Consider the following 26,243-nt stretch of genomic DNA (forward strand, 5'->3'; position numbering starts at 1 on the left):
ATGTCTGTACAGATGCCAGCGCAAGGTGAAGCCCTGAAAGCTGTCATGGTTTGGATTCACGGAGGATGTTTCACCGCGGGAAAGGCTAATTTGTATAAGCCCCATTACTTTGTGGACAACGATGTTGTGTTTGTTAGTATGAATTACCGTCTCGGACTACTAGGTAATTTACGCTAGGAAATGCACTTTTATTATATGTTACGATTTATTTCGTTGTGTTTTCTGTCTATTGTTTCGTGAGTATACTACTGTACGCTGAATCGAGTACTGTGGCCACGCAACACATGTTAATACTGGCATTTCAGTATCATCTTCATGGAAAATGCAGATTCTTAAAGGAAGTTCTCAATGAAATTCTTCCGGAAGTAATGCACACATAGTGACTCCTTCCGCACTTGAAAGAAAACAATGCAGAATATTGTATTAATGCCATCAAATACTACAAGAGTAATTACGTTACGATGTGAAAAAGAGATAATTTGGTTAGAGTTCTTTAATGACCAAGTGCAATATAGTTTTTTTTATTTCAAGGTACAGATGGAATGGTTAGGGTAGAAATAATTGTAAACTGACAGAAGGTAATGAAAGGTGATCCTATACGAGTTATAAGTCTCATTCCTTCGAAATACGTTATCCTGATGTCATTGTTCAACTTGCAGCTATTTCTAAAGAAATTGTAATGTTTGCAACCTTACTTGGACGCCCAATGAATTCATTATACATTCTCTGTCTAGGTTTCCTCAGCACCGGAGACCAAGTCGTTCCTGGAAACATGGCCCTCAAGGATCAAGTGGAGGCCCTGAGGTGGGTGCAGAGAAATGTAGCTGCGTTTGGCGGAGATCCAGAGAGAGTGACTATCTTTGGCCAAAGCGCTGGAGGAGCTTCTATTCATTACCACGTCTTGTCTCCACTTAGTAAAGGTAAATAGGTAAATTAATTAGCGTTAAATTTTAAGGCACCTTATGAACCTACTTCATAGAGTTTAGACTCTAATTTCTCAACTCGTGCCATTTTCTGTGGGTAAAACGTGTTGCGACTCCAAGTAAAAGAGTATAAATTCGCTAAAGTGCATAATTTAACATAATTTAAAAAAATTTCGTCTCTGTAGCGACATTTACTCTCATGAATTAAAAATAAAGGCTGTTAAACATTCTGGTGTAATCAGGAATCACTTGTACTGATATCGGTGTTATAATTACAAAATCTTGTTTCAGCATACAACCTTCGAAATTAAAGTAAAACATAAAGAAAAATGAGTGCTTTTTAGTCTCCTTAAATGCTCAAAATGCGACCAGTTATTAACAGTGGCAGTGGAATTGCCACTAAAGCAGTGATACTAAAAGCTGTTTTGCGAAATTATTTCGCCGAATATGAAGAAATGAATATAAAGAATTCGAATCAAGAACTGCTGCGACTTATAAGTAGATATCTATGATTTAGTGAAACAGCTTAAATTACTTAATAAAGGCAAGGCCTTGTATACGAGCTGATACAATAGCTCCGCACTTTGCAGTCATATGAAATTGCTCACTCGGCGAAAGATTCGAAATTAAAGACTGGAAACTTGCACTGGTCACAGCAGTACTCAAGAAAGGATGTAGGAGTAATCCACTGAATTACAGACCAATATCACTAATGTCGGTTTGTAGTAGGATTTTGGAACATGTACTGTGTTCGATCATTATGAATTATCTAGAAGACACTTAGTCAACACAGACTGAGACAATACCGTTTCTGTGAAACTCAACTATCTCTTTATTCGCACGAGCCTATGAGTGATATCGACAGGAGATGACAAATCCATACTTCTAGATTTCCAGAAGACCTCTGAACCGTACCTCTGAAACGGCTTCTGATCAGATTGCATGCCTGTGGTCTGTAGTCTCAGTTGTGCGGCTGGATTCGTGATTTCCTGTCACAAAGATCACAGCTCGTAGTAACTCATGGAAAGTAATCGAGCAAGACATTAGAGATATCTGACGTTCCCAAAGGAAGTGCTTATGCTCTCTGCTGTTACTAATCTACATAAACGATTTAGGAGACAAACTGAGCAGCTCTCTTTGACTAGTTGCAGCTGATGCTGTCGTTTACCATCTAGTAAAGTCATCAGAAGACCAAAACCAAGTTCAAAATTAATTATGAAATTAGATATCTCTATGATGTGAAAAGTGGCAGTTGACTCTAAAATGTAAAAACTGTCAGATCATCCACATGAGTATTAAAGGAATCCGTTAAACTTCGGTTACACGATAAATCACACAAATCTGAAGGCGTTGATTTAACTAAATATCTAAGGTTTACAGTTGCCAACAACTTAAATTGGAACAATCATATAGATAGTGTAGGAAAAGCGAACCAAAGACAGTGATTTATTGGCCGAACACTTAGGAGATCCAACAGATCTACTAAAGAGACTACGTTTGTCCGTCCTCTTCTGTAATACTGCTGCGTGATGTGGGACCTGTATCAGATAATACTGATGAAGGACATCGAAAAAGTTAAAAGAAGAGCAGCTCGTTTTTTATCGAGATATGAGGGAGAGAATACCTCTGATATGATACGCCAGTTCGGGTGGCGTTTTTTGATGTGGTTTAATCTTTTCCTGTGAATGCGAAAACATTTATTTCGGGTCTACCTACATGGAAGTAATGATCAATGTAATAAAAAAAGAGAGAAACTTAAGTCTTTGTTTTTACCGCGCGCTTTTCTAGACCGTTACGATGGAGAAATAGCTTGAAGGCGATTCGATGAGCCGTCTGCCAGACACATAATTGTGAATTGTATAGTCATGTACATGTAGATGTGGTACAGAAACCATTATATCAGCAACATTTTTGTGTTTTTTAACAGTTTCACGCCTGTGGACATAGCGTCTGTGTTGTCGTATGATAAACTGTAAATTTTCTTGAAAATAATTTTTGAAAACTTCACAAAATATAATGAATTCAGAGTACCAACCGACGAAATTACCTCCGATTTATGACTGTGAATGTGTTCCTTTTGTTTACTTGCAACTACATAAACTGTTATCAAATCTAAATTTTCTTAGACATACTGTTGATTCTTTAAATGAATGCACTGTCCTTACTTGTAATGAATCTGTGTAATCTTGTCAGCAGCTGCTATACGATGTGCGCTGAAAACTTTTATAGTTAAATTTAATGAGATACCCAACGCTCGCCTTTAACAGCATGGCAAATACGAAGCAACTAAATAATGCAGGTTCATCCTTCATAAAGGTTTTCTCGGTGCATATCGTCCTCTGTATCAGTGTGCAGGAAATCGATGGAATCTGATACCCGATGAATAAAAGTTCAGGAGGCATTTAAACTGATACATGACGAATAATAGCTCGAATGACGCTTGAATGGCTTCGTCTTTTTAGTAAAACTCAAGAACCGACAGAACGGTGCGTTTGGTTTTGGTGACAGCAGTTATTACCAACAAAATGGAAATGATCCGGGGGGGGGGGGGGGGGGGGCCCTTACGGGGCAGGTCCGGCCGCCTTGGTGCAGGTCTTATTACATTCGACGCCACATTGGGAGACCTACGCGCCGGATGGGAATGCAATGATGATGAAAACAGCACAACACCCAGTCCCTGAGCTGAGAAAATCCCCGACCAAGTCGGGAATCGAACCTGAGCCCGTAGGACGGCAATCCGTCACGCTGACCCCGATAGCTATCGGGGCAGACAGTTATTACCAACAGATACTGTCTCACCCGATTCCTCTTCTTTTTCTACTCTGCCGTTTTCTTTCTCGCTACGAAGGCCTCTTTCACTAGAATGCTAGTGAGGTGCATAAAATGTAATTTCTTCTTAGGCGACTTATATTATCAGACAGGAAACAAAGTGAAGCCTGCAGAACAGCAGGAGGAAAGGGAGTAAAACTTAACGTTTTGGAAGGGTCCGTGCTCTTATTTCAGTGATTATAAACTGGACTCAAATTTCCTAATAACTTGGCACTATGATTATGCACCCTCTTTGGCCTGTCTCCAAGCACTGATTCGTTTGTAAAGACACTGTACCTTCTCCAGAGACAAACCGACCCACAGCTCACGTAACTGACCTCAAGACTGGCGCTGGAACAGAGTTAACGTGAGATTTAATCCCACGCACGTTCTACTGGAGCAGGTCTAGGCATCTTAATTGCCAAAGAAATTCCTTAGTATCACACAGACAGTTTCACACAGAGACACGTGCCATCTGTGGGCGGCCATCATGTCGCTGAAAACTGTCCCCACAATACTGCTGCATGAGAGATAACACTTGAAGACGGAGGATATCCGTTACGAACCATTATGATGTCAGTGTTCTCGCAACCACTACCAGCCGTGACCTAAAATCATGCCCGAAGGCTACCAACATTATGACCCCAGGTTGTTGTGCATATCCAACACGTCGGAAGAGTGAGTCTTCACCCCAGGTCACCATAATACTTACCGACGACGTTCATACACGGTAGTGCAGAACCGCAATGCGTCGCTGCACACAATACGATGCTATTCGTCAGCGGTCCACGCTTCCCCATAACGGCACCACTCCAAACGCAGGTGTTTGTATTGTGGTTTTCACGGCAACCCACTCAATTCCCTACTCCAGCTGTTGGTAGTCTACATCTACATCTACATCCACATCCACATCCATACTCCGCAAGCCACCTGACGGTGTCTGGTGGAGGGTACCTTGAGTACCTCTATCGGTTCTACCTTCTATTCCAGTCTCGTATTGTTCGTGGAAAGAAGGATTGTCGGTATACTTCTGTGTGGGCTCTAATCTCTCTGATTTTATCCTCATGGTCTCTTTGCGAGATATACGTAGGAGGGAGCAATATACTGCTTGACTCTTCGGTGAAGGTATGTTCTCGAAACTTTAACAAAAGCCCCTACCGAGCTGCTGAGCGTCTCTCCTGCAGAGTCTTCCACTGGAGTTTATCTGTCATCTCCGTAGCGCTTTCGCGATTACTAAATGATCCTGTAACGATGCGCGCTGCTCACCGTTGGATCTTCTCTATCTCTTCTATCAACCCTATCTTGTACGGATCCCACACTGCTGAGCAGTATTCAAGCAGTGGGCGAACAAGCGTACTGTAACCTACTTCCTTTGTTTTCGGATTGCATTTCCTTAGGATTCTTCCAATGAATCTCAGTCTGGAGTCTGCTTTACCGACGATCAACTTTATATGATCATTCCATTTTAAATCACTCCTAATGCGTACTCCCAGATGATTTATGGAATTAACTGCTTCCAGTTGCTGACGCCCGGGTTCCTGGGTTCGATTCCCGGCGGGGTCAGGGATTTTCTCTGCCTCGTGATGACTGGGTGTTGTGTGATGTCCTTAGGTTAGTTAGGTTTAAGTAGCTCTAAGTTCTAGGGGACTGATGACCATAGATGTTATGTCCCATAGTGCTCAGAGCCACTTGCACCATTTTGAACCAGTTGCTGACCTGCTATTATGTAGCTAAATGATAAGGGATCTATCTTTCTATGTATTCGCAGCACAATACACTTGTCTACATTGAGACTCAATTGCCATTCCCTGCACCATGCGTCAATTCGCTACAGATCCTCCTGCGTTTCAGTACAATTTTCCATTGTTACAACCTCTCGATACACCACAGCATCATCTGCAAAAAGCCTCAGTGAACTTCCGATGTCATCCACAAGGTCATTTATGTATATTGTGAATAACAACGGTCCTATGACACTCCCCTGCGGCACACCTGAAATCACCAACCAATGGTGCAGAATGACATATGATGTTGCACGGAGGCAATTACTTGTTCTCGGTTAGCAGGCACAGATGTGACAGGGTTAAAATGTGTTTAGTGCACAATACGACAATCCTCCATTGTGGCGGTTTGATGTTATCGACCGCCTTCACGTTCCGTGTTGTCCAACATCAGGCCACTATCACAGCTAACTGCCCCACAAATCCGGCCAGCCTTCCAACTGGAGACCTACAATGAGGCCGCTTTCAGACTCTGTAAGGCGCTGAAAATGCTGTCTCATACGAATAAATGAAATCACCGTGTTCTTCGCAGTGATCAATCAACATCTGACGCTGTTCTGGCTCTGAGCACTATGGAACTCAACTTCTGAGGTCATCCGTCCCCTAGAATTTAGAACTACTTAAACCTAACTAACCTAAGGACATCACACACATCCATGCCCGAGGCAGGATTCGAACCTGCTACCGTAGCGGTCGCGGTGTTCCAGACTGAAGCGCCTAGAACCGCTCGGGACGCTGTTCTCGCCGTATGTATACCCTACCACAACACTAACAACACTCGTAACAACACTGAACATGAATAACATTACTGTAGTCGGATGGCCGTTCCACCTGCAACTCTGATCATTTACATACCAGCCGATGACGTGCACGTGTTCGTAGTTGCACCGACATCCAATCATTACTTCTAGGTGCTTCGCGTTTCTTGTCAGCGAGTGTAGTTTTTCCTTATCCAGTCGGAATTTTCGGCAGGTTAGAAATCATCCTCACTGAAGGAAGTAGACGAGCAGATTTGCAGGTGACCAGGTTTTGCTGACTGACTTAGTGGTAACGCTAAAACGGTTCCCCTATCATTCATAGAATTTGTATCTCTCATCACTGCTTTCACTTCTGACAATATTGGTTAATGTGAAAAAGATCGACTTGCAGCGTAGATCGGAGGCCATGTTAAACAATTAATGCCACTTCTAGCTGTGTAAATTAGTTCAATGAGCGAAGGAAAGTAATGGTGTATGATTTCCGATAAAACACTATGTTTAAACGAATTGTGAGGCTGACGATATTTACACCTCGGTGGTTTACCTGAGTCACTAACAATAGTGTATTGATATTTCTTTAAATAGCTAAAATTTCAGATAACGCGCAGTAAAAACGCCAACAAAATAATACTTGAAAATCTGTTAGGCTTAGTTAAATACTAAACTATACCAAACTCCGCCCGGTCAGGCCACGAAGGGCCAACGGCACCGACCGACCGCCGTGTCATCCTCACCCATGGAATTTCGAATTCGTGACGAAAGATGAGTGCTAAGTCGCCCTTCGTTGTCTTGCCCGCCGTCCAATTCCTCATCTTATCAAACACCGTCATTTTGCGATTCAAACATTCCGGGAAATCAACATACCGGAAAACCAAGTCGTATATAGATTTACAGCTTCGAGCACTATTTCACGAATATCACATGAAGAAATTAAAGAGAATTTCTCCACAAATGCTGTGACTTACGAGGTGGCGTCATAAACTTAAAAAGTAGGGATCCAAATCACATTTTTTTTATTACACACTATGCAAATGACAGTACGAAATGTTTCTCCTTGAAACACCTGACTTCTCTAGAAGTTTCGCTTGTTATGGTATCAAGACCTTCATCTAGCATCACAGTTGTGAATTGCCAAATTAATCTTATCATCTTCGTTTCCTTATCCAGCTTTCCCATAGACAATCTGTGGAATAAAAATTAGTCTCCACATATGTCCACAAGCTACAACATGTTAGTTTGGGCACCATTAATATTTAATCTCACATTTGTCCAGTTCTGAATCCTGCGGTCGAATGACGGCTATAAGTAAGCCACCGTATGAGCTGCAGTACCCATAATTTCACAGTCTTAGCCTTTTCGCGACATGTACGAAATGTTAATCACATTTTTCTTGACTTTAATGGAACGTTAGTTGCAGAATTGTAATACTGATGAATACCGCCTCAATCGTTGATCTGCCACTGGAGTAGTTCAGCATGCCTGCGACGCTTTTGCGCTTTCTTAATGAACCCGTGACTCAATGATCCATTCTTTTTTGGATTCGCTTTTCATCCTTTATCAGTCTTTCCGGGTAACGGTCAAGAATTGCCCAGCAATGCTTAATAATCGATAAGTATCGATCGACAGATGTCCCTCTAATACACCTCCTTTCATCAGCTAATGAGGTTTACTTAGGAACCAGTCTTATTAAATAATAGTACTTTCTACTGCTTCGTGAATAACATTCAGGTAAATAGTAGCCGTGCGGGATTAGCCGAGCGGTCTAAGGAGCTGCAGTCATGGACTGTGCGGCTGGTCCCGGCAGAGGTTCGAGTCCTCCCTCGGGCATGGGTGTGTGTGTTTGTCCTTAGGATAATTTAGGTTAAGTAGTGTGTAAGCTTAGGGACTGATGACCTTAGCAGTTAAGTCCCATAAGATTTCGCACAAATTCGAACATTTTTGTAAATAGTACAGAGGCGCAGAGGAAGGAGGACAGAGAGGGGATATAGACTCTGTTGTGTGTGCAAGGGGCGTTCAGTAAGAATGCAATAGGTTTTTTTCTATAAACAGACTGTTATGATTGTGGACTGTAATACATCATATCGTTCCCTACTTTTTGGCTACAGAAGACTGTTTTTCAACATATTCTCCGTTCCACGCGACATCCTTACGCCAACTTCCTAGGAGAGCCATGTGCCCAGATGGTACCACTCTACTGGTCGAGTTTTGCAGCATCAATAACTTCTCCATCATCCACATACTGCTCCTGTGGAGTGCGTCCTTCACTGGGCCAAAGAGATGGAAGTTGGAAGGTGCATGACTGGTTGTTGGGTAAATGAGGAAGATCAGCCCAATTAAGTTCTCTGAGTTCCTCTTGGGTGTGCAGACTTTGTGAAACTTCATGTTGTCATGGAGAAGGAGAAGTGTGTTTGCATTTTTGTGGCGATGAGGGACACAATGAAGTTATTCTTTCATTTTCCTGAGGGTATCATAGTACATTTGTGAGTTGATCGTTGCACCATGAGGGAGGACGTCATACAGAATAACCCCTTCAGAGTTCCAGAAGACCGTCGCCGTAAATGTACTGGATGAGGGTGTGGCTTTGAACATTTGCTTCGGAGGAGAAGTGGAGTGGTGCCACTCCATGGACTGCCATTCTGTTTGGGGTTCGAAGTGTTGAACCCACGTTTTACCGCCTGTGACGATGTTCGACAAAAAATTGCCACTATCAGCTTCGTAATACGTAATCAATAGCGCACAGAAGATCTTTCGTTGCTTTTTATGGTCTTCTATAGGCGGCGAGAAACCAAGCGGGCACACACTTTTGTGTATCCCAAATGGTGGAGGACTAGTTCAGTACTACCAGCAAGCATGTTCAGTTGTGCAGCGAGGTGTTTCATTGGGATCCTCGATCACTTCAAATGAGAGTGTCCGCTCGCGGGAAGATTGAACAAGTTTGCGCGACCTTGTAGCGATGATGACAAATGCCCCGCCCAACGACTCACTGTGCTTATGTTCACTCTTAGGTCTCCGTAGAAATTCTGAAAGCGCCTATGAATATCTGTGATGCTCTAGATTTCTATCAAAAGAAATTCAATGACAGCTCTCTGCTTGGAACGCACCTCCTTTATAGGTACCTGAAACTAAAGTCCGTCAGAACAGACCTTGGAAGGCCCAACGGTACCAACCGGCCGCCGTGCCGTTCTCAGCACACAGGTGTCACTGGGTGCGGATATGGAGGGGCATGTGGCCAGCACACCGCTCTCCCGGCCGTAGGTCAGTTCCCGAGACCGGAGCCGCTACTTCTCAATCAAGTAGCTCCTCAGTTTGCCTCACAAGGTCTGAGTGCACCCCGCTTGCCAACAGCCCTCGGCAGACCGGATGGTCACCAACCCAAGTGCTAGCCCAGCCCGACAGCGCTTAACTTCGGTGATCTGACGGGAACTGGCGTTACCACTGCGGCAAAGCCGTTGGAATTTACAGATACCAGGTGGTTGTAACTAAACGTTCCCTATTTAACACGTTATAATACGGGAATTAATTACCGTACGAATACCAAACTTGGTAGCATGGCGTGCATGATTTCCATACATCACAGCTCCACCGTTCAGTTCCTACTACGGCCACCAGTTGCCGTGATCAGTCAGCGTGGTTCATAGTCTCACGCACCTGACCAGTCACCGTGCACTTGTTGACGTGTGAACATGATCTTGAACAAAAGCAGCAGTGCATTCATGGTGAAGCTCTATTATCAAAACAGCAGTAATGCTACAGATGCATTTCGAGAATATCGCCGGCTGAAAGGATTGCGGAAGGGTCCTTTTTGTTCGCCTGCTCTGCGGAACTTCGAACCAAACGGTGAACTGGGCGTCGCTCTGGGAAGAGGCCGACGACCGGTTGCAAGGCGGGTGGTCGACGAAGTCGCTGTTGTTATGGCAGACAACGTTGCGCGCAATTCCCGATCGTTAGACAGTGTGCGTGCTGTGTCACGACAGTTGAACATCCCGTGCTCCACCGTACGTAGGGTGCTTCGAACCGTTCTCAAGTGGTATCCGTACAAGATCCGTATCGTACAGCATCTTGCACCAGAGGACGCACAGCGACTTGTTCACTTCGCTCTCCACTTTCCCGCAAGGATTGAAGTTGACGAGGGCTGGCCCTCGACCATCCTATGGGCAGACGAAGCTCATTTTTCTCTGACGGGTGAGGTGAACACACAGAGAATTGCCGAGTGTGGGGATCTTCACCTCCAGTCACAGTGCATGAACTGCCGCTGTATGGTGAACGTGTCACCGATCAGTGTGGCTTCGCGACTACTTTGTCATTGGCCCATTCTTTTTTGAACAAGTTGGCGCTCAAGAACCGAAGACGTGCAGTGTGACTGGCTAGCGTTACTGAAATATGCTTAGCCAGAATGTCATACCCACCCTACAGGAGAGAGACGCATTGAACAGTTTTAATACAAGATGGGGCCCTACCGCGCATCGCTCATGAAGGCCACCTGCATCTCCGAAACACATTTGGAAACGATAGAATTATCAGCCGATCGCTTCCAAAAGCTTGGCCGGCGCGATCTCCTGATCTCACCCCCTGTGATTTCTTGGTAGTGGGGACTTGGCTTACCAGGGAAACATTCACATGTGTGCTGGTCTGCAAGCCAGCTGCGGTGGCCGAGCAGTTCTAGGCGCTTCAATCCGCAACCGCGCGACTGCTAAGGCCGCAGGCTCGAATCCTGCCTGGGGCATGGATGTGTGTGATATCCTTAGGTTAGTTAGTTTAAGTAGTTCTAAGCTCTCGGGGACTGATGACCTTAGATGTTATGTCCCATAGTGCTCAGAGCCATTTTTACTGATCTGCAGCGCAGCATATCACGAGAGGTAGCCAGCATACCTATCGACATGCTTCGTTCTGCTGTGCAGAATGCAATCCTGCGCTTTCAGACACTTCTGCACACTGATGAGCGCCACATTGAGCCCCTTTGTAGCAGGAATGGTACCAGTCTGTAATAGTACGACGTACCGTAGCAGCACATTAAAAGTGTTTCCGAACACTTAATTCTGTTTTATTTATCTTTCCCGTTTCCTTGACATTAATGATACCAAGTTTGGTCCTCGTTTGGTGATTATTTTCCGTGTTATGACGTGTTAAATAGAGAAAGTTTAGTTATAATCAACCGGTATTTTGAAGGTTACGCATAGTACCACGACCCATCGAAGCTTTATTAAACTAAAGGTGCAAAAAAGAGAATATTTCACAATGTCACACAACAAATTCAAAATTTTTGCAACCGAAATTGGCTGACAAAAATGTGTCGCATTTTTATTGAACACTCCTTGTATACTGATCTTAGGGGATAACTCCCTTAATTTTGCGGCCTGTTAGTGTGTTTTTCTGTACGTTCCCGATATAATGCCGATCGTTGTACGTACTTCTCGCCTCAAGATCATTATTAACACGTTGACTGCCACGAAACCGCCACCGGCCGCTGGCCTGGCGGTGAACATCCGCTATGCAGACGGCAGTAAAAATGTTACTGTAATTCTTTGTTCCACTGAATGAAATTAAGGATGTGTAGATTTTCGATATTATATTGGAGAAGAACTATTTCAAGTGTCATCATGTAATCCATTTTACTGATAAAATACACTGAGGTTACAAAAGTCATGGCATATATCCTAATATCGATTCGAACCTCCTTTTGCCTGTCGTAGCATGAACTCAAAAAGTCGTTGGAAGTCCTCTGCAGATATATTGACTCATGCTGCCTTTTAAGCTGACCATAATTCCGAAACTGTTGCCGGCGCATGATTATGTGAACGAACTGACCTCTCATTATGTCCCACAAATATTCGATGGGATTCATGGGGTGCGACCTGGATGGCCAAATCACCGCGCGAACTGTCCAGCATTTTCTTCAAACCAATTGTGAACATTTGGGGCTCGGTGACATGAAATCTTGTTTGGGTGCATGAAGTCCATTAATGGTTGTAAATGGCCTCCAAGTAGCTGAATATAACCAGGACCTAGTCCATTCCATGCAAACAAAGCCCAAACTGTTATGGAGACACCACCAGCTTGAACAGTGCCTTGTTGACAGCTTGGGTCCATGTCATCGTGGAGTCTGTGCCACACTCGAACTTACCACCAGTTCTTACCAATTTAAATCTGGACTCATCTGACCAGTCCATCGTTTTTCAGTCTTCTAGGTTCCAACCGATGTGGTTACAAGCCCAGCAGAGGCGCTGCAGGCGATGTACTGCTAACAACGACACTCGCGTCTGTCAACTGCTGCCGCAGTCCACTGACACCCCATTCCGGGTCACTGTCCTAAAGGATACGTTCGTCGTATGATCCACATTCATTTCTACTATTATTTCACGCAATGTTGCTTGTCTGTTAGCACTGACAACTCTACGCAAACGCCGCTGCTCTCGGTCGTTAAGTGAAAGCCGTCCGCCACTGTGTTGTTTGCTGAAATTTGGTATTCTGGTTACACCCTTGACACTGTGCGTCTCAGAATAATGAATTCCCTAACAATTTCCGAAATGGAATGTCCCGTGCCTCTAGTTTCTACTACCATCCCGCGTTCGAAGTCTGTTAATTCTCGCCGTGCGGCCATAATCACGTCGGAAATCTTTTAACATGAATCACCTGAGTACAAATGACAGCTCCGCCAATGCACTGCCCTCTTATACCTTGTGTACACGATAGTAGTGCCATCTGTATATATTCATATCGCTATCGCATGACTGTCAGCTCAGTGTATATTGTGAAACTTGGAGATATATCGGCGCATAAATTTTGTTTGCTGTCGTTAGTATTTAATACGTAGCCTTATTCATCAGTTTAAATGTGAAACCGTTTCACGCATAAGAATGCAGATTTGATTTACATTAGATTTATTATTATTATTATCGTTAAGCTTAAGTGCTAAATTGTTGCTGTGACTAATCCGCATTTCTGTTCGTTGACAGGTCTGTACAAGAACGCCATAGCAATGAGCGGATCAGCTCTGAGCCCCTGGGGTTTCTCCAGAAACGCAACAGACAGAGCAATACGCTTCGCGCAGTATTTGGGATTCTCAGGGCAGAACACCACAGAGCTTGTAGATTTTCTCAAAACCGTGGATGCACGGACCCTAGCCAACGACATTTACTACGCCCTTTCAGAGGAGGTATGCACTTGCTCTAAGTTACTTACATGTGCTTACGTTAAAAATGTTCATTTCTACTGTATTTCGTATCTACAAGTATGTACTGCAAATGTAATGCCTTCGAATTTTTAATGAGAGCTCTTAAACATATTTTTTTTAAAAAAACGTTATTGATATTCTACATCTTTACTCTTCATGTCTACACATTTATTTCTCAACATAGTTAACACTGGTGGCAAACACTTTACTCCTGACGAGGAAGGAGCTTGTTGATGTTTCATTGACTTAGTTGACGGAGCCCCAAACTCACCACTGTTTCCAAGTTTCGTAACTATCGAAGTGAAGTCCTTTAAGGTGTTATTTAATTTCTGCAAGTAGACGAAAATCAGATGGGTCCAACTCCAGACTGTATGCAGGGTGATCGACGACAACGAACCCAAGGTGTCGGATTGTTGCAGATGTCGCAGCGTTCGCGTGTTGTCTGCCGTAGTCATGTTAAAGGAGAGGGTGCTCTATGTGTGGACGAACTCTTCGAATTCAAAACTCGATTACAGCACGCTGTTTATCGCGTACCAACACAGTTACGTTACACATGATCATGTTACACGTTTGAATTCGGAGCCTCTAGCGTCAGAGAGGTGCAAAATGTATACATGAAGAATAAATACGTAGAATCTTAATGACGTTTGTTTTATTTAAAAAGATTTAAGAGTTTTCAAATAAAAAATTCGGAGACATTACTTTTCAGCACGCCACATAATGTAACCGCAAGGAAAATTACGCCTGCTAGTAACACGAAGCTATCGTTCTCGTTTAACAGTAGGCAATACTGACTATATCGAGCCACGTTATGTAACCATCCCCTGAAAGAACCACTCGTAACGTTTAAGCAAATACATGTAGCAAATTATGTGTGTGATTGAATTAGTTGGGTCAAGATACGGTGACAGAAAGAAAATCACAACACCAAGAAGGAGTTGTGTGACTTAACGAAAGCTGGTAGGCGTGTTTCTACGCCTCAAAGATCGTATCTACAGGGTGGTCCATTGATCATGACCGGGCAAAATATCTCACGAAATAAGCGTCAAACGAAAAAACTACAAGGAACTAAACGTGTCTAGCTTGAAGGGGGAAAACAGATGGCGCTATCGTTGGCAAAAAAAAAAAAAATGTTCAGATGCGTGTGAAATCTTATGGAACTTAACTGCTAAGTTCATCAGTCCCTAAGCTTACACACTACTTCACCTAAATTATCCTAAGGACAAACACACACACCCATGCCGAGGGAGGACTCGAACCTCCTCCGGGACCAGCCGCATAGTCCATGATTGCAGCGCCTGCTATCGTTGGCCAGCTAGATGGCGCTGCCATAGGTCAAACGGATATCAGTTTTTAAAAAAATAGGAACCCCCATTGTTTATTACATATTCATGTAGTACGTAAAGAAATATGAATGTTTTAGTTGGACCACTTTTTTCGCTTTTGGTAACAGGTAGGTTTTTTAAATTAAAATACAGAACGTAGGCAGGTTTGAACATTTTATTTCGGTTGTTCCAATATGATACATGTACCTTTGTGAACTTATCATTTCTGAGAACGCATGCTGTTACAGCGTGAATACCTGTAAATACCACATTAATGCAATAAATGCTCAAAATTATCTCCGTCAACTTCACTCCATTTGGCAATACGTGTAACGACATACCTCTCAACAGCGAGTAGTTCGCCTTCCGTAATGTTCGCACGTGCGTTGACAATGCGCTGATGCATGTTGTCAGGCGTTGTCGGTGGATAACGATGACAAACATCCTTCAAATTTTCCCACAGAAAGAAATCCAGGCATGAAATATGCTATTCAATACTGCTTCAACCGCATGCGAGCTATGTGCCGGACATCCATCATGTTGGAAGTACATCGCCATTCTGTCATGCAGTGAAACATCTTGTAGTAACATCGGTAGAACATTACGTAGGAAATTTGCATACATTGCACCATTTAGATTGCCATCGATAAAATGAGGGCCAATTATCCTTCCTCCCATAATGCCACACCATACATTAACCCGCCAAGGTCGCTGATGTTCCACTTGTCGCAGCCATCGTGGATTTTCCGTTGCCCACCGCTGTTGGTGAATGACACTTCGTCGTTAAATAGAACGAGTGCAAAAAATCTGTCTTCGTCCCGTAATTTCTCTTGTGCACAGTGGCAGAGCTGTACACGGCGTTCAAAGTCGTCGCCATGCAATTCATGGTGCATAGAAATATGGTATGGGTGCAATCGATGTTGATGTAGCATTCTCAACACCGACGTTTTTGAGATTCCCGATTATCGAGCAATTTGTCTTGTACTGATGTGCGGATTAGCCGCGGCAGCAGCTACAACACCTACTTGGGCATCATCATTTGTTGCAGGTCGTGGCTGACGTTTCAAATGTGGCTGAACATTTCCTGTTTCCTTAAATAACGTTACTACCCGGCGAACGGTCCGGACATTTGGATGATGTCGTCCAGGATACCGAGCAGCATACATAGCACACGCCCGTTAGGAATTTTGATCACAATAGCAATACATCAACACGATATCGACTTTTCCCGCAATTGGTAAACGGTCCATTTTAACACAGGTAATGTATCACGAAGCAAATACCGTCCGCACTGTCGGAATGTTACGCGATACCACGTACTTATATGTTTGGGACTATTACAGCGCCATCTATCGCAAAACGAAAAAAGTGGTCCAACTAAAACATTCATATTTCTTTACGTACTACACGAATATGTAATAAAAAATGGGGGTTCCTATTTATAAAAACGCAGTTGATATCCGTTTGACCTATGGCAGCGCCATCTAGTGGGCCAACGATAGCGCCATCTGGTTTCCCCCTTTAAGCTAGACGAATTTCGTTCTATGTAGTTTTTTCGTTAGATGTTTATTTTGTGAGATATTTGGCCCGGAAACTATCAATGGACCACTCTGTATAAAAAATTTCGCACTGGTTGCGTAACAGCGGCGTTAGTAGTGCCGCTATGAGGATGCAAATCGGGTTTCCTTCAAATACACACTGTAATGGTCGTGAGCGTTAGTTACCTTTGGTACTGGACGTGGTGAGTTGATGTTAGTCAACGACGCCGATATCAACACCTCATTCAGTTTGAACGAGGTCGTGTAACAGAGCTACCAGAAGCTGGGTATTTCTTCTGCTGTACTGTAGAAAAACTTGGCAGATATGTAGCCTCTGTACGTGATTTCTGGCAGCAGTGGTCATGTGAATATGTGGTCCCAAGAAGGCCGGGCTCCTGACGGCCATGTGGCGCAACCGAGAGGGATGACCATCGTCTTCGGCGTATGGCTCTGCCGCATCGTAGAGAACCTGCAACTGCAATCTTAACAACAGATGGCACCACACAGACACAACGAACTGTTACATATCGGTTAGTTTAAAAACAGCGTCGAGGCTGACTCCTAAATCGCGCATTCCACTGACCCCAAACCACCTCAATTTGCAGCTTCACTGGCGTCAAACGAGAGCTCATTGGAGGGCATGGTGGAGGTCTGTTATGTTTTCTGTTGAAAGCTGGTTCTGCCTCGGTATCAGTGATGGCTGTGTTAGATGTAGGTCAGCTGAGGACTTGCAACCAACCTGCCTGCATGCTAAACTCATTAGACCTACACCTGGAGTTATGGTCTGGAGAGTGATTCCGTTTATACAGCAGGATCACTCTCGCAGTTATCCCACACATTCCAACTGTAAATGCGTACGTGAATCTGGTGATCAGAGATGTTGTGCTGCCATCAATGAACAGTATTCTAGGAGTGCTTTCCAACAGGATAACGCTCATCCACATACCGCCGTTGTAAACCAACAGGCTCTACGGAGCGCCTGCATTTTGCCTTGGCCTTCTCGGTCACCATATCTGTCTCCAATGGAGCACATGTGGGACATCATCGAACAAGAACTCCAGCATCATTCACAACCAGTATTAACCGACCCTACACTGATCACTATGAACGACAGGTATGGAACTCTATTCAACAAACTGACATCCAGCACCTGTACAGCACAATGCACACACGTTTGCATGCTTGCATTCGACATTCTCGTGGTACACCGGTTATTAATGTGCCAGCATAAATCTCGCACTTACCTGAGCTCTCGCAATGATAATCACTTAAATACTTTACGTAGACAACTATACAACCGAAACTTTATTACTATAGGTTAATTATTTTTTGCTGTTGCAGTTTTTTCCATCGTTGTACATACGCAATTCACTCACAGCTGATGTACGTTATTTATGTGACAATCTTATCAGGACCGAAGGTGACGGGGACCCTATTTATTAAACGTCGAGCTTGTGAGACAGTTATTCATGTCTTTGGTGAAACGAACTGAGTGGTGAAGTGTGATGGTAAAAAGATATATTCTACGACGTGTGACAATAAAGTTTTTGTTGTTCTTGTGGTCTTCAGTCCTGAGACTGGTTTGATGCAGCTCTCCATGTTACTCTATACTGTGCAAGCTTCATCATCTCCCAGTACCTACTGCACCCTACATCCTTCTGAATCTGCTTAGTGTATTCACCTCTTGGTCTCCCTCTACGATTTTTATCCTCCACGCTGCCCTCCAATACTAAATTGGTCATCCCTTGATGTCTCAGAACATGTCCTACCAACCGATCCCTTCTTCTAATCAAGTTGTGCCACAAGCTCCACTTCTCCCCAATTCTATTCAATACCTCCTCATTAGTTATGTGATCTACCCATCTAATCTTCAGCATTCTTCTGTAGCACCACATTTCGAAAGCTTCTATTATCTTCTTGTCCAAACCAGTTATCGTCCATGTTTCACTTCCTTACATGGCGACACTCCATACAAATACTTTCAGAAACGACTTTCTCACACTTAAATCTATACTCGATGTTAACAAATTTCTCTTCTTCAGAAACGCTTTCCTTGCCATTGCCAGTCTACATTTTACATCCTCTCTACTTCGACCATCATCAGTTATTTTGCTCACCAAATAGCAAAACTCCTTTACTACTTTAAGTGTCTCATTTCCTAATCTAATTCCCTCAGTATCACCCGACTTAATTCGACTACATTCCATTATCTTCGTTTTGCTTTTGTTGATTTTCATCTTATACCCGCCTTTCAAGACATTGTCCATTCCTTTCAACTGCTCTTCCAAGTCCTTTGCTGTCTCTGACAGAATTACAATGTCGTCGGCGAACCTCAAAGGTTTTATTTCTTCTCCATGGATTTTAATACGTACTCTGAACTTTTCTTTTGTTTCTTTTATTGCTTGCTCAATATACAGATTGAATAACGTCGTGGATAGGCTACAACCCTGTCTCATTCCTTTCCCAACCATTGCTTCCCTTTCATACCCCTCGACTCTTATAACTTCCATCTGCTTTCTGTACAAATTGTAAACAGCCTTTCGCTCTCTGTATTTTACCCCTGCCACCTTCAGAATTTGAAAGAGAGTATTCCAATCAACATTGTCAAAAGCTTTCTCTAAGTCTACAAATGCTAGAAACGGAGATTTATCTTTCCTTAATCATTCTTCTAAGATAAGGTGTAGGGTCAGTATTGCCTCACGTGTTCCAACATTTCTGCGGAATTCAAACTTATCTTCCCCGAGGTCGGCTTCTATCAGTTTTCCCATTCGTCTGTAAAGAATGCGAGTTAGTATTTTGCAGCTGTGACTTATTAAACTGATAGTTCGGTAATTTTCACATCTATCAACACCTGCTTTCTTTGGGATTGGAATTATTATATTCTTCTTGTAGTCTGAGGGTATTTCGCCTATCTTATACACCTATACATCTTTCTCACCAGATGATAGTTTTGTCAGGACTCACTCTCCCATGGCTGTCAGTAGTTCTAATTGAATGTTGTCTACTCCGGGGGCTTTGTTTCGAATCAGATCTTTCAGTGCTCTGTCAAAATCTTCACGCAATATCATATCTCCCATTTCATCTTCATCTACATCCTCTTCCATTTCCATAATATTGTCCTCAAGTACATCGCCCTTGTATAGATCCTCTATATACTCCTTCCACCTTTCTGCTTTCCCTTCTTTGCTTAGAACTGGGTTTCCATCAAAGCTGTTGATATTGATGCAAGTGGTTCTCCTTTCTCCAAAGGTCTCTTTAATTATCCTGTAGGCAGTACCTATCTTACCCCTAGTGAGATAAGCCTCTACATTCTTACATTTGTCCTCTAGCCATCCCTGCTTAGCCATTTTGCACTTCCTGTCGATATCATTTTTGAGACGTTTGTATTCCTTTTTGCCTGCTTTGTTTACTGCATTTTTATATTTTCTCCTTTCATCAATTAAATTCAATATTTCTTCTGTTACCCAAGGGTTTCTACTAGCCCTCGTCTTCTTACCTATTTGATTCTCTGCTGCCTTCACTATTTCATCCCTCAAAGCTACCCATTCTTCTTCTACTGCATTTCTTTCCCCCATTCCTGTCAATTGTTCTCTTATTCTCTCCCTGAAACTCTGTACAACCTCTGGTTTAGTCAGTTTATCCAGGTCCCATCTCCTTAAATTCCCACCTTTTTGCAGTTTCTTCAGTATATAATCTATCTGATACCTTTTAGTATCTCCAGGGTTCTTCCATGTATACAACCTTCTTTCATGATTCTTAAACCAAGTGTTAGCTATGATTAAGTTATGATCTGAGCAAAATTCTACCAGGCGGCTTCCTCTTTCATTTCTTAGCCCCAATCCATATTCACCTACTATGTTTCCTTCTCTACCTTTTCCTATTCTTGAATTCCAGTCACCCATGACTATTAAATTTTCCTTCACTACCTGAATAATCTCTTTTATCTCATCATACATTTCATCAAAGTAATGAGACTGATTTTCTTTGCAAGATGTGGCAACCCTGCAGCCTTGTGTAGGCACAGTATCTTTGACCTTGGTCTATAAGCTGCTTCTAGTCCAAGCAGCGAATCGATGCAACTGCTCAGTCGTGAGTTGTGCTGTGCTGTAATAAGTTAACACATGTGTGTCTCTCGTCACGGAAATGGAACCGCACAATATTGGGCAACAGTATGCCAGTTCTTTTTGCATTACATTGGGTGAAAACGCGACAACAACTTACAGTAAGCTTCAGAAGGCTTTCGGAGAGGAGGTTATGTAGAGCTCAAGTTTTTCGTTTGCACACAATGTTTAGTGAACGAATGTTGAAGATGAAGACCGCAGTGGACGATCATCATCCTCACGGACGGATTTCAACTTCCAGGATGCGTAAACTTGTACGATCTGATCGAAGATTATCCATGAAAATGATTGAGAAGAACTGAACATCAATCGAGAACGGTTCGTCTAATAACAACTGAAGATCTTGGTATGAGAAAGATTTGTGCAAAAATGGTCCCCAAAAATCTCACACCACAACAGCGAGAAACACGGAAAAATGTGGCAGCCGATCTGTTATAGCAAATAGAAATCAATCTAGAATTGTTGAGCTGTGTTATCACTGGTGATGAATGTTGGTTCTCAAAGGGATCACCCAGACCAAAAAAAGCTCGCATGTCAAAGTCTAAAGTGAAATGCATGCTTGCTGTGCTTCTTTGATTCCAAGGGAATTGTTCATAAAGAGTGGGTGCCTCCTGGACAAACAGTTAACCAATATTACTACAGAGAAATTTTAGAAAGACTTCGTAAAAGAGTTCTTCGTGTCCGTGCCAACATTGCTGATAATTGGATTCTGCATCACTAATGCGCCATCCCATACTGCTGTCAGTACAGCGATTTTTAACCTCAAAACAAATTTCAGTACTACCACAGCCACCTTATTCCCCAGATATCGCTCCGTGCGACATTTCTCTATTTCCTAGAGTCAAAACGGCGGTGAAGAGACACCATTTTCAAACAACACAAGATATCCAAAAAGCTGTGACGAGGGGCTTGGAGGATATTATAGAAGATAAATTCCAGAAATGTTACCATCAATGGCAGAAGCGCTGGAAAAAGTGTGTGCAATCAGAAGGGTAACTATTTTGAAGGAGATAACACTAAACTTGACTAAAACAGTAAGCAACATTTTTTTCACATCAGTCTCATTACTTTATTGTCGTACCTCGTATATGAACCACTACTGTTGCCCCTGAGGCCGGTCGCGGTGGCCGAGTGGTTCTAGGCGCTTCAGTCTGGAACCGCCCGACCGCTACGGTCGCAGGTTCAGATCCTGCCTCGGGCATGGATGTATGTGATGTCCTTAAGTTAGCTAGGTTTAAATAGTTCTAAGTTCCAGGGGACTGATGACCTCAGAAGTTAAGTCCCATAGTGCTCAGAGCCATTTGAACCTTTTTTTTTTTTCTTTTGTTGCCCCTGACGCGAGTGTATATACGAGATCTGAGCAGTCTGTCACAGTTAAGTATGTAGTTAAGGTGGCAGCACCAACTTCGAACGTGGGATGAAAATCGTGCAAGGCGCATGGGCCATACCGTCAACCGTACGAAAATCGGGTTACCGAGGTCAACAGCGTCTACTACTGTGGATCTTCAGTATCTCAAGGGAATGTTTCCACAAACGTAAACTGTCGCAAAGGACGACCGTAAGTATGAACGTCACGTCGCTTCCAAAGAGACATGCATGTGAGAAGGGTTGGGGCTGGTCGAAGGACTACACTGAATCACATCGCTGCCGATCTCAATGCAAGGAGTCAGGAAGCCATTTCTAATAGATCTGCTCAGGCAATATTTTTCTCTCTCCTACGTATATCTCGTGAAAATACAAGGAAATTAAAAACACGGACACTCGAGCACACACGGAGGCTTATCGACGGTCCTTCGGAGTAGGACAGGAAACGGAATAAGCTACAATGGTACACGAAGTACCCTCTACCATACACCATAAAATAGATGTAGATTTCGAAGAAGATGTACCGGGATTGAGAAAAATATGGAAATACGAAAAACGCAACCCATTACCACGCACGATACGGTATAGAAAAACCATTGCAATTCATAAAGCTTCAAGACGTCTCAGAACGCATAAATTAGAGTCCTGTAAGGTTTTCAAGGTAATCTTGTACCATTCTTCCCACAAAATAGTGGAGGTGGATAGCGATTATCCAGCCCTCTCAGCAAAGTAGACCACAAAGGCTCAATAACATAGAGATCTGGTGCCTGGGGTGGCCAAGGGAGATGTGACAATTCTTCTTTGTGCTCACAAAAACAGATCTGGAAGATATGACCTTAGTGAACAGAGGCCCTCACGTCTAGGAAAACAGCTTCACTATTTGAGAACAAACAGCGTACCATGGAACGGACCTGCAGCCAAAATGATAAAGTTAACTGATTCTCCCGTCGTTTCTTGGTAGAACAACGCTGTACTACATCATCAAAAGTGTCACATTATCCTTGGCATTACTTCAACCTTGCAGAGTAACCATGGAGCCCATGGGATACCACGATGTGGTTGCTCAAATCATCACCGAACCCCGTCATGTTTCATTTTTGGGACGTAAATTCTGCCAGTAGTTGGTCAAAATGTGAAACAAGACTCATCTTACCAAATGATTTCCTTCCATTGTTTCGTTGTCCAGGTTTCATGGTGTGGTTCAAAAATGGCTATGAATACTATTGGACTTTACATCTGAGGTCATCAGTCCCCTAGAACTTAGAACTACTTAAACCTAACTAACCTAAGGACAACACACACATCCATGCCCGAGGCAGGATTCGAACCTTCGACCGTAGCGGTCGCGCAGTTCCAGACTGAAGCGCCTAGAACCGTTCGGCCACACCGACCGGCTTCCATGGTTTGAGCACCACATTTTCCTCTTAAGGGCATTTGGATCACTGATGTTTATTTTGGAAATTTCAACTTGCCTTGCAATTCCCTACTTATGGAGCTCCATTGGTGTTGCTTCGATGCTAACAGAGCTCGCGAGTGTCTTCTTGTCCTCCTCTTATTTTTCGTCACAGTCCGCTTCCAGGATCGTCTGTTATGATCACTCAGCTTACACTATCTTCGATTCGGTGCCTCTTGAAACACTAAACACTTCGGCTACCCTGGTTACGGAAGTACCCATCATACGAACACCAACAATTAACCCAAGTTAGAAGTACGTAGCTCAGACATAATGCACTCACAACTGCTCAAAATACTGTTCCGACCACGACTTGCACTTGTAACGTAATGAGGACATTGTTCAGGCTTGGCGAGCATGTACATTTATGTTCAAGCAAGCATTTCTCTTGGCGTTTCAATATTTTTGTCCAACCACTGTAGATGTGCGGAGAGGTAGGGTCAGCAGCCAAAAATCAAACGTCACGTCCTCTCCCTTCCCTTAACTTGGCCACTCAGTGTAGTATTGAGACAGGACTAGTGACAGCGCAGTTAGTGACTGTCGTTGAAAACTACGGAACTCCAGTTGTAGTGGTGGAGGTGGAAGTCAACTGTAATGTCCCGTCACGGTCAACAGCGGAGCAACTGACCATCTTAGTAAGTAGCTACAACCGCATTCGTGTACACCAGAGTAATTCACATGATCCTGCTGTGTACAGTGATCCTAAATAGACGGATAGTAGAAACATCTTTGCTGATAACTGTACATCGAAAGATGAATATGCATAGCAATATCGAAACTAAGCTTCTGATGATTGTTAACAGCTAATCTTGAATTTAGAGTCGCATTTTTCTGGTGCACTTGGCGGACGTAGGCTGGCCGCAACTACACCCTTAATCGAAGAATATGTTGATGTTGAAATGATATAACAGCAGCTCTGTCTACATTTACCGACGCAGAATTCGTTCTTCAACGATCTGCATTCTAGTCCGCCCTGTGATAACACCTTCATCCGCTTACATTGATGGTCTGCTCTGAGAAGTATTGGATAATACAGCTAGCTAATGCGCTAGGCAGATAATAATATTCGCAAATATCCGAAAGAATAAGTTCAGGAGTCAGTATATTTCCTCGGTCTCCAAAATTCGCAGCTCGTAAACCCTACCGAACATAATATACAGAATTCCCCGAGTCGTAGCCTGTGATTTGTAAATCTTGACTGAAACACTTTGAGCTCTTTTACCCACTATGACTGCAGTGAACAATTCTCTCGATGCTGTCAGGATAATATGATCTGGTAGTGTAAAGAGCATGACAACAGTTAGGCATCTAAGTCGGAATACAAATTTTTCGCTGTTGTGCGACGTAAACGTATCTTCGTAGGCGTGTTTCTACATCTGAAAGATGATGTCTACTCAAATTTCACGCCAGTCGCATAAGAGTAACGCTAGTAGCGCCACTGTAAAAATGCGAATCAGGTTTGCTTTAAATATACGCTGTAACTGTCGTGAGCGTCAGTTACCTTTGACAATGGACATACTAAGCTGATGTTTGTCAACAATGCCTTTAAGGCATTAGTCGAGTTGAGATACGCCGGTTTGCACTAATAATGGTATCCGCGAGATTTGAAACGGCGGCAGCGGTGGGCTGTGACACGACGTACCGACAGTGGCCGGTCACGGCGCTCAGCTTCTCTAGTTCCTGGCGCTTTAATTTGCTTTATCCATTATCCAACAGTACTCCTATCACATGTATCATTGCCATACACTGCACGGAAACTTTTATGAATATTCAGCACTGCTTCTTTTTCCGCAATTAAGCATTCCATAAAAGCACGTTGCCAATAGGAATGTCTTGCGTAGACGTTATTTTAATGTTTCACTATGTCCAACTGAATGTTTATTAGAGTATTGCTTAAAAATTTGAAGTAAACCAGTGAAGAACTTTTAAAGATTTTTGCTAACGACGTTTCGCTTTTATATGTTATATATAAGACGTGTCTACATATAGGGTCTCTCTGCAATGAACACTATTATCAACAGCTCACTGAGTTTGAACGAGGTCGTATAATAGGAGTATGAGAATCTAGAAGTTCCTTAGCAATATTGCAGAAAGACCTGGGAGGAATGGAGCCACTTTACATGACAGCTGACTACCATTTGCGACTTTGGGTGAAAGCCGGTTCTGCCTCGGTGACTGTGATGGCCGTGTGTCATTAGAAGGACGCCAGTTCCGGACCTTCAACCAACCTGTCTGGGTGCTGGACACACTGGACCTACACCTGGCGTTGTGGCCTAGGGTGCGATTTCATGTGCCATCAGGAGCACTCTCGTGGTTATGCCACGCACCCTGACCGCACATGTGTGCGTTAGTCTTGCGAATCGACCTGTTGTGCTGCAGTTCATGAACAGCACTCCAAGAGGTGTTTTCCAACGGGATAACGCTCACCCACATACAGCTGGCGCAACCTAATATGCTCTACAGAGTGTCGACATGTTGCCCACAGATCGCTGTTACAACCCAACATGATCTATAGAATGTCGATATGTTACTGTGGGCTGTTCGATCACCAGATCTGTCTCCAGCAGAGCACATATGGGACATCATTAGACGACGACTCCAGCATCATCCACAAGCAGCATTAACCGTCCTTGCATTGTAAGTGCAGCATGCATGGAACTCCACCCCAGAAACTGACATCCAGCACCTGCACAATACAATGCATGAACGTGCATTCAACATTCAACATTCAGCCGGTTATTAATATACCAGCATTTCACATTTGCAATGGGTTATCTCGCGCTTACATTAACCAATGATCTTGCAGTATTACAACTTACATATGTTACATAGACAAATGTATTCCCGAAACTTCATTACTCTACATTAATTATTTTTTGGTGTTGCGATTTTGTTCCGTCAGTGTATTTTTATTTCAGTACTTAGTCTTCAAACTTTTTACTTCAGAGCAGTTGTATATTTCAGTATGTCTCTCTGTGATCGCTGCAGACGCTGGGCTAG

General features: G+C 43.3%; 1 protein-coding gene across 1 annotated transcript; it reads left to right on the forward strand.

Annotated features, from left to right (window-relative positions):
* Window positions 1–26,243, forward strand: LOC124775783 (venom carboxylesterase-6-like). Its single transcript, XM_047250613.1, has 4 exons — window positions 1–163; window positions 735–920; window positions 13,224–13,423; window positions 26,232–26,243. Exons 1-4 carry the CDS (start codon window positions 1–3, stop codon window positions 26,241–26,243), a joined length of 561 nt encoding a protein of 186 aa, XP_047106569.1.

The sequence above is a fragment of the Schistocerca piceifrons genome, chromosome 2, assembly GCF_021461385.2.
Source record: "Schistocerca piceifrons isolate TAMUIC-IGC-003096 chromosome 2, iqSchPice1.1, whole genome shotgun sequence".
Taxonomy (NCBI): Eukaryota; Metazoa; Arthropoda; class Insecta; order Orthoptera; family Acrididae; genus Schistocerca; species Schistocerca piceifrons.

What these genes read in the sequence shown, in the direction of transcription:
- LOC124775783 (XM_047250613.1), top strand. Translation starts at nt 1, where the DNA reads ATGTCTGTACAGATGCCAGCGCAAGGTGAAGCCCTGAAAGCTGTCATG. An exon ending in TTACCGTCTCGGACTACTAG is followed by an intron (nt 164 to 734) that starts GTAATTTACGCT and finishes TTCTCTGTCTAG; the next exon opens with GTTTCCTCAGCACCGGAGAC. An exon ending in CTTGTCTCCACTTAGTAAAG is followed by an intron (nt 921 to 13,223) that starts GTAAATAGGTAA and finishes GTTCGTTGACAG; the next exon opens with GTCTGTACAAGAACGCCATA.